Raw genomic sequence first — 9,089 nt, 5'->3', positions numbered from 1 at the left:
TATCCAAAAGTGCATTTGCCAAAGATACCCCTGTAATTTTTGTCTCTATGGCAACTGCAAGGGCTATTTAAAGGAAAAAGATGGTGGATATTCCACTAACTAAAATATATACTGACAACCATGAAACACAGGCAACACAAGGCTTTTTACCTCAACCTACACATACAGTACAGTACTGAAGACATGTGGGAACATTTAGATGCACATCACACAAACATACATGGATTCCCATATGAGCCCACGCATGCATGCACTTCAACACCACTATATAAACACACAAACCCACACAATGACTCTGTAAAGACAAGTAGAGCCGACTTCATGCACTGTCTCACTCTTGTCATAGACTAAAATGTGGAAACCCTCTGGGTGTGACTTGTGGTTAGTTTTTTTTTACATCAGATCTTTAAAAAAAAAATCTTTGTTTGCTTCTCTTTTTCTGTACCTCCTTATCCAATAAGGGACAATGTTTATTATCTGGATTCACCTTATCAAGGGATCTTATTAAAACAGTAAATGTAACTGTATATGATGAGTGGAGACAGTTTATTAAGATGGCTCTCTGTATAAACACACTCTCTCAGTGGCCTGCCATACCATTACTACTGTACAACTGCGTGCTCTGACCTTTGATCATGTGATAGATCCATGGCTCGGATGCCAGCATCACAGCCTGGGTAGATGTAGAGCTGTTTGAAGTCACAAGCCTGCCACACCTCCACCACGCCGTTGTCCCCGCCTGTCACCAGGTTGTGGCCATCACTGCTGAGGAGAATTGCCTACAGGAGGGACAGAGATTCAACATGTCACTTCCAACTGAACTCTTACCGTCAGTTCTAGGAGAGGTTTTCTTGCTGCATTATGGTAAAGATGTCATTGAATGAGAAATGGCAATGTTCACAAATTGATGACTGATTGTGATAGTGGAGGTGTAATATGGGAATGACATGTAGTGGTGAGGTGCAATTAAAGTTTTGTACAAATTTAAGATGCATTGTTGTATTATTAATGATATTTATACAAGCATGTATTTATATCTCAAAAACACTTTCTGTAAAGGATGTTTTGGACCCTACACCATGATCCAGGCCATGTTAAGTACTTGATATACAAACATACTGCGTCAGTCAAATGGCTAAGACATTGTTTCAATCTTCAAAGTACCTAAGACTGCAGATGAACAAAGATACATCCACATCTCTCACAGAGTATACTGGTTTTTGAAAAGTCAGCCTACCCTGGTGGAATCATTGAGCTCCATCTGTGCCAGCAGTTTTCCATTAATGCTGAAGTTGCAGAAGCGGCCCCTCTCGTAGTAGATGATGCAGTGGCCCTCACTGGACACGGAGATGAGCCGTGGGGACTGATAGTGTTCTGGCCCCTCCAGAGCCCGCAGCAGGTCTCCTGTGATGGTGTGGACTAGACATGGACCCTCTGCCAAACCCAAACAAACACATAAGTGTGAGCAAACTCTGCTTGTGAAAAAATAAATAAATAAAAAAATCTATCTATAGTGTAATTTCTACAGTACTACTGTGCATGCTCAGAGTGGTCCCACCATTTTCTCGGCATCTGCATGTTGTTTAGCTGGGCATACATGCAGGACTAAACTGTTTATTGAATGAATAGCTGTTTGTCTATGTGGGTAGGTAATAGCTTGTTAACCTACAGTACTGTGTGTATGCCAATATGTCAACTCAAACCACAAGTGTCCTAGGCTTCCTCATTTCTCTATGCCCTCCATGTCATACACTGACCTTTGGCTCCACTGATGACCAGGCCCAGCTCTGCACAAACTGACACACATACAACTTCTTGGTCGTGACCCGTCAGAACTGCTCGTGGGGCTGGGTAGTCGCCTAAAAGATGACAGATACAAATGACTTGGTTTAATTGATTAAATATATTGTCTGAGTGAAAACAACACCTAAACAATCTGAATACTTGAATACTTACTGACCGAATTTATCAGTCTGCATTTCTGAATGGGGACTTCTCTATAATCGTGTACATAACCACCAAACATTCATTAGGCGATAACATCATAGAAACACAAGCACAGTGATTGTGACACACATCTGCTAGCAGGGAGGTCCCTTTGAATTGTCATGTAAATGCAGGAAAGCCCAGCGATGGCAGCCGAGCCACTTGATTTCATCCTGTGTGTCACATGATTGATGATGGCCGGGGGAGAGGTTAGTGAGGGGAGTTTCACAACACCTGGAGCCGACCTCGGGTACTGCCAGAATGAAAGCAGTAGACTTTTCTGAAAGGCCCTGATCACCAGAAGTAAACCCTTATCCTTTTCCTAAATACTGCTGGGGGAGTTACTTCACTCTTCATCATTCAATCAATAATTTTGACAATGACATGCTACAGGGGCATAAAATGAGTTTTGTTAAATCAATTGTTAAATTAATGTAATTATTGGAAATTAGCTCTATTTTTCAACAACATAGGCACAAATAGGAATTCTGGGTCACTTGAAAAATAATGCTTTGGATTTTTAATTATCTTAAAATTATTGTAATTACTATTTTTAATATAAGTTTCACGTTTTTAAAAACAAAACAGTTCTACTGCTGACTGTGTGGGCTCCCAAGATGTGGGTTGTTAATATAATGATCACCTTTCAGCCTTCACAGTCAAACTGAATGAAAACTGAATGTAAATGATGTGGCTGTTGGTGTCCAAATGTGACTTAAAGTTCAGCCAATTCACTGAAAGTTTCCCTATCTACCCAGAAATGACTGTAACGTCGCGATAGATGACGTGGACATGTGTCAGACTTCTCTCCTCCTCTCTCATTCCCACTCCCCTCACCCCCATCATCTTCTCCTCCAGCTCGGCATATCGCCTCTGCAGCTGCAGCGGTCCAGTCAGTGAGCTGGACTGTGATCGATGCAGCGTGGTCCCTCAGAGACTAGGACCTGAGCAGTGCTGTCAGTCCCAGCACCCGCTGCTGAGGGGGGCTGAATGGGACAAGTGTCAGAAAACGCCTCCTGGGAGAAAAGGGGACCTAGTGCAACTCACCTACCCAACAAAAGATTCAATCACCCTGTACCACATACCCCTCACCCTCTCTGAGCCCTTGGGACGAGCCAGATTCAGCCACCACAATTACCCGGTGCAAATATCCCCTCACACCAGCGTGATGTGCCGAGTCTGAGAGGCAGAGCCATGATTGAGCTGGAAGTTATTTTAATTATTATACATTTAAGACACATGCAGCCTTTTGGGGCGCGGGTGAAATCAATTTCTTAGGCGCACCACCTCTGTGAGATGAGAGAGCAGTGATCCAGCAGGCTGCCGCTACATATTCACGCAACCTTCAACCAGCATTATAGAAAATATAATAGGCATGAAATCACCAGAATGAGACTCCTGGAAAAAGATTGTGCAATTAATAAGCCAGTAAGTAAGTGAATGAAGAGGACTTTGGTGCTCTGTGTGCTTTATGACATTAATTTTAGGGCTTCAAGTGCAAAGATATGAAAAGGTGGTAGTGGTTTATCCCTGAGGGGTCCTTGCAAATGCCTGCCATCTATATTTGAACATGACTGTCGGCTGGCTGCAGAGATTTGAATAAAGCTGTGTCAAGCATACAGTATGTTTTTAGCTGATTCTGAGTCATTTTCCACTGTACTGTCCTCCTTGCTCCTACACAAACAAACTCCCACATCTGTAGTGCTGTGCATTCTTTAACCAAATTTGAACTTCTTCTGCCAACGTGCTATATTGATGAGATATTGATGTGAGATCGGGTGAAAACACATCCTGTCTCTTATTTCTGGAGATGAGCTATATAACTTGCTTCCTTTTTGTCCACTGAAGATGTATTATAAGCCCTAGCAGAGTGAATATCAGGGGAATACTGTTTTCCTGCTGCAGTAACACAAGTGCTATTGCCCCTTGCTAATTGGAAGCAACCAAGCTGAAATTCTTAATTAACTGTCTGAGCCTCAGTGAAGTTAATTAGAGAACACTTGAAACTAATCTGGAGCTCCTAGAATCTGTGACAATTGGAAACACAAGATCTTCTAGCAGACACTCACATCATATTGTCATACAGAAATAAGATAAAAACACACACTCTCTTCCTCATTCTCATTTTTTCTGTTTCCCACCATGCATGGCACTCCTCGCTTGTACAGTACGACCGCTTCCCCTACCCTGATGGATCGTTTTGAACATGGACAATCAGTGAGAATGAGCAACTTAATGAACTGAGCAGCAGAAATCACACACTGGGGTTTACATTTTGACTGCCAAGACATCCAGAGTCCTCTACTTGAATGCAGCACGGCTCAATGCAATGAATTACACATGATAATATATCACAGCTATAATGTAGATAAATTGTCCTCTTCCCATCCCTCCCCATATTTGATTTCCCCAGTGTTCAACAAAGACCCCTGCTTCCTATACAACTTTTAAAAGACGCTAACAATAGACTAATGCACTTTTTTTAGGCTTTTACTTTATATTTGATAAGTGTGTGTGTGTGTGTGTGTGCGCGCGCATGCATGTGTGCATGGCTCATGCATACGCTTACTCACTGTTATTGGGGTTGTCGCCAATTATGTGGTGCCGGCCACTCCAGTACCACAGCAGCAGGGTCGCATCCCTGGAGCCAGAGACGATGTAGCAGTCTCCCCCAATGTAAGACTCTGACCTGGCCAAACATGTCACCACATCCCAGTGGCCAAAAACTATCTGGGTCAGCTTGCCTAGAGAAGATATAGGTACATACATGATTCCAGTGTGGTCAAAAATTGCTGATGGGAAACCTGGAGTGTCACTGCAGGTAGTGTTGTCACTAGTAACTAGTAACCTTAGTGAAGGGAGTATTATATCAATTAGTGAATACATATTTTCAAGTTAAACCAGTGGTTCCCAGCCTTTTTGTTTTGTGACCTCTTAAAATGAAACAATGCCTACTTCATCAGAGATTATGGTCTTAGTGTGATGTGAGCACCCAGTTCAACCACAATTTATTTTTTCTCTCTCAATTTGTTTCATATGAATGATAATAAAACCTGAACATGTTTTTCTTTTCCTTTCAGTCTATTGCAACCCTCAGATTCATCCTGGACCCTTGGCAGTCCTGAACCAGTACGAGTTAAATAGTGCTAGTAAAGCTGCAGTGATAATCATTTATATATTTAAACAAATCAGGTCACGCTGACTCATGATCAACGGCAGGCAAAAATGTTTTTTGCTTATCAGTAAGTTTCACTGTATCATAGTATAGTCATCCTTTTTTCAACAAGGCTTGTCAGGAGAGAGCAGCGACAATACTGTATTATTCCCATCATAGCGCTCAGCCCTCCACACATCAGTGCACACCTCTATAGGAAATAGAGTTTACACTGTAACCTACCTGTCTCAGAGGAGTACACACGAAAGCTCTTGTCCCAGAAGCCACACACCAGGATGTAGCGGTTGTCAGCTGTCACCACAAAACAGTGTGTGGTGATTTGGATGCTCTGGTCCACTAAGTCTGTGATCTGACGCTTGTTGTTTCCAGTATTGTTGGCTGTGAAAAAAAAGGGGGAAAGACAGAGCATGTGTCAATACCTGAGCAATTTTTAAGTTATCAATTAAAACCCTTCCAGCTAAAACAGATATAAAAGTCAGTATTTATTTATTTTTTAATTGCTGGATTTTCCATTCAATACAATGAAGCTTACTCACCAACCAGAGAATCCATCTCTATGGGCAAGTGATGGGCCTGCTCCAGAGAGTAGCCTGGTGCTCCTCGGAGACCTGCATTCAGACAGAGATACATAAGGAAATGAATCAGTGAGGCTATTTCTAACCAACATGTGCATTTTACACACACACCACATGCACACACACACACACACAAACAAACACACACACACACACACACACACAAACAAACACACACACACACACACACACACACACACCTGTTCCCTTTTCAGAGCCAAGTTAATTCATAATCTCTTCCAGGAGATGGAAGTCTTGGAGGTCCATCAGAAAGATTTCCATCTGTCTTACTGGGCTTTTTTTTTTCCAGTGTGTCAAACTGAATGGAGACATTTTATTCATGCGAGAGAGTATCTGGAGCCAGTTTTGAAACAGCAACATGCCTGAAAATATGGAGGCCTTATTATCTTCATTATTCTGAAAAGCCAAACCACATTTCCCTCCTCTCCGACAGGATGGCAAGGGTGCTACAGCTGTGTTCATTAGTGTGGGAGCAGCCAGAGCAGCCACACAGTGCAGACTCTTTGGTCCTGAGCTCAGTGTGTTTCTACAGTGACAGATGGGGACGTGTGAGGAGAATGTGCTGCAGTTGTGGCCTAATTTCCTAGTAACCATTGCTTTGGCCCTCTGACCCTGAGGTGAGGCTGATTCTCAGGGAGGGGCTCTGTGGGTAATGTTGTTCACACATGTCTGAAAAGGAACATGTGGAAACACTCATGGTCAGCTTACCTGGGAGGTGCTACCCTCTCACGTAGCTGGCTGGCTACAGCTCTATTAAGAGCAGTGAGCAGGTTTGTGTGTGATGGTGATGAAGTGATTTTACAGGGCCACTGCTGTGGTAGGTATCACATGTGGCATGGCACTTTTTTTTTTCTTTTTCTTTTTTTTTTACAAGGGCATATGTAGTAGGTTTGAACATATCACCTGCCATGTAAGATGAGTTCCACTCACCAACAGTGTTGTGCCATCGGTTGACAGCAAATAGGCGGCTGCAGGTGACCGTGACCACAGCAGGTATGGTAAGATGGGGTAGGGTGTTGGCAGCCACATGGGTTACTGGCGAATTAGATGGAAACTTCAACACCATGATGACATCCTGCTGCATCTGGTCCTTGAACATGAGAGGACTCTGTGGAAGGAAACACTATTGAGTAGAAGAGAGAAAAGACGGAGTGTGGAGAAGGACGGTGGGGATGTAATGGTGGGAGAGGAGCAGGAATACAAGGAAAGAGGAACGGGAAGAGGAAGGGGAAGGAGCGGGAAGGCAGGGGATGGAGAAGATGAAAAGAACAGGTATGAAAAGATGGGAGAAAAAGAATGGAAAGAGGCAATTAGTGTGGAGGTTGGAGGAAAAACTAGGTTCAGACACAGAGGAGAGCTTCATGCATTGTACCCTCCAGACAGCACAGTCAGACAAGGGACTGGTCAAACAGGGGTAAGACATGGAAAACTGGAATGGAGTAGGCTGTACGTATGAGATGGTGCATACATGGTACACATGTATCAGAAAAAACTCAGTTTGGTCCACAAAGATTGCACAAGTTTTTGCTTCCTCACTGTAAATTTCCACTCAACCCTTACAAATCTGATTGAAACTACATGTGTAGCAGGAATAAAAGCAATGAAGGAGATCGTAATACTGACAATACTCAAGGTCCTGATACTAGTTTCATCTCTCATCTCATCTTTAATACTAGAAGCCCTTGACAGAAGTGGACAGAAGTGGATGAAAACATTCATTCTGTTGCAAAAGTAGAAAATTGAACTAAAAGGTCTCAGAGGGATCTGCCTAACAAAGTTTCTTGTAGCAAGAGAGAAACAGAGAGAGCTATGTGGGGATAATGAGGGCTAGGCTGGCTATTACATGGATTAGACAGGGAAGAGCAGCTTACAGCAGAACAGGGAGCTGGTGGGCCAGTAGGGAGCACTCTTCCCTTTACACCACACTGCTAGTAGGCAGTAGCAGCTATAAAACAGTGCAGACAACTGGCTCTGAAAATTTGTTGTTATATTGCGGGTCTGACCTACATGAGATAAGACTTCTGAAATATTTATCTTTGTTATAAAACAGTGGATTGAAGAAGAAAAAAGTGAGTCCTATCTTGTGCCTACCTACAAACACAGACACACTACCACACACCATCCAGGCTTACACAGGTCCACACATCCTGCTCCACACACACCACAACCAGAGGTGCAGGGAATTTTCCCAGTATGCTCATTGCTCTCACCAGGTGCATGGCGGAGCTGCGTGGAGGATGTGGCTCAATAAGCAACTGAGATGGCGTCTGTCCAAAGCTCTGGATCTGCGCCTCTGTGGCCTGCGGGAGAGGGAGAAGGGAGAAGGAGAGAGAGAGAGAGCGGCTGTCACAATCAATATGCATCAAAGTGATGGGTCAATGCGTTACTTGACAATGCAAGCAAATCCTAACTCAGCCGTGCCTCTGAGGAAGGGGGGAGGTAAAGGGAAAGGGGTGCACTCCCAATCTGCCTGGGTGCTCCCCCTTCCCCCCTCAGCCTGCAGAGTCATCCAAGTGTTAGTATGGAAGAGACAAGCCTTTTCCTATTAACATGCTTCAGTTAACCATTCCCATTTCCAGGCGCAGGGGCCCCCACTGCACAAACGTTAACCTGGAGTGACATCCAGCTAGGACTGCAGCAGGCCGGCTCGCTTTTAGATGTTATTGTGCTTGAAACAAAGGCAAAAAGCACGTGTATGCACACACACACACACATGTATGAAACAGAGGCATAAAATCACACAAGCAGACCATGGTGATTTGGGTAAGGGTACCCTGATGAAAGGTGATTTATGGGGTATAAACTATGAGCGAGGCTGCTCGTGACTGACTGAGAAGGAAAAAACCTAAAAACAGCACAAATCACACCCTGAGTGGAGGGGAGAAAACAACACAACGCTAGAGGAATCAAGCATTTACTATTATTAGAAAATAGCTTCCATTTAAACAGACAAAAGATCTCCTTTGCTTCCAGTGAGAAAAAAAAAAAAAAAAACAAGCAGTAAGAGCTGCTGAGCTTGACTGAAAGTGGGGCACTCCACGGTGGGAGTGATTGATGTGACTGGAGCCACTTCCACCATCAGAGGGGAGCTTGTAGACGTCCGTCAATGCCACTGTGCACAATGGAACATACATCGCTCAGCCTTTCACCCGCCCTTCTGACTGCCTTGGTGACTAGCCCTCATTTTCCTCCGCCTGTACACACCACTCACTATCAAAAGGACCCATTGGGTAGCACATGCCACAGTGGGAGATGTGGCAAGGGAAGTTTGGAGGTGATACTGAATTAGGACAGGCCACCTGCAAGCCAAACAGTCGCCCCCAATACCCCCT

At 43.9% G+C, this 9,089-nt stretch overlaps 1 protein-coding gene across 1 annotated transcript in view; it reads right to left on the bottom strand.

Moving 5' to 3' along the window:
* LOC108876017 (neurobeachin-like) overlaps nt 1-9,089 on the bottom strand; it is a 186,317-nt gene that overhangs the window by 3,569 nt on the left and 173,659 nt on the right. Inside the window, 8 exon segments of the mRNA XM_051065349.1 lie at nt 628-779; nt 1,238-1,434; nt 1,758-1,859; nt 4,560-4,730; nt 5,384-5,539; nt 5,698-5,769; nt 6,688-6,880; nt 7,968-8,057. Coding sequence (XP_050921306.1) covers nt 628-779; nt 1,238-1,434; nt 1,758-1,859; nt 4,560-4,730; nt 5,384-5,539; nt 5,698-5,769; nt 6,688-6,880; nt 7,968-8,057 — 1,133 coding nt within the window.

This window comes from Lates calcarifer, linkage group LG21 (genome assembly GCF_001640805.2).
Source record: "Lates calcarifer isolate ASB-BC8 linkage group LG21, TLL_Latcal_v3, whole genome shotgun sequence".
NCBI classification, from domain to species: domain Eukaryota; kingdom Metazoa; phylum Chordata; class Actinopteri; family Centropomidae; genus Lates; species Lates calcarifer.
The sequence above is the reverse complement of the archived record's forward strand: the minus strand, read 5'-3'. Positions and strand labels throughout refer to the sequence as shown.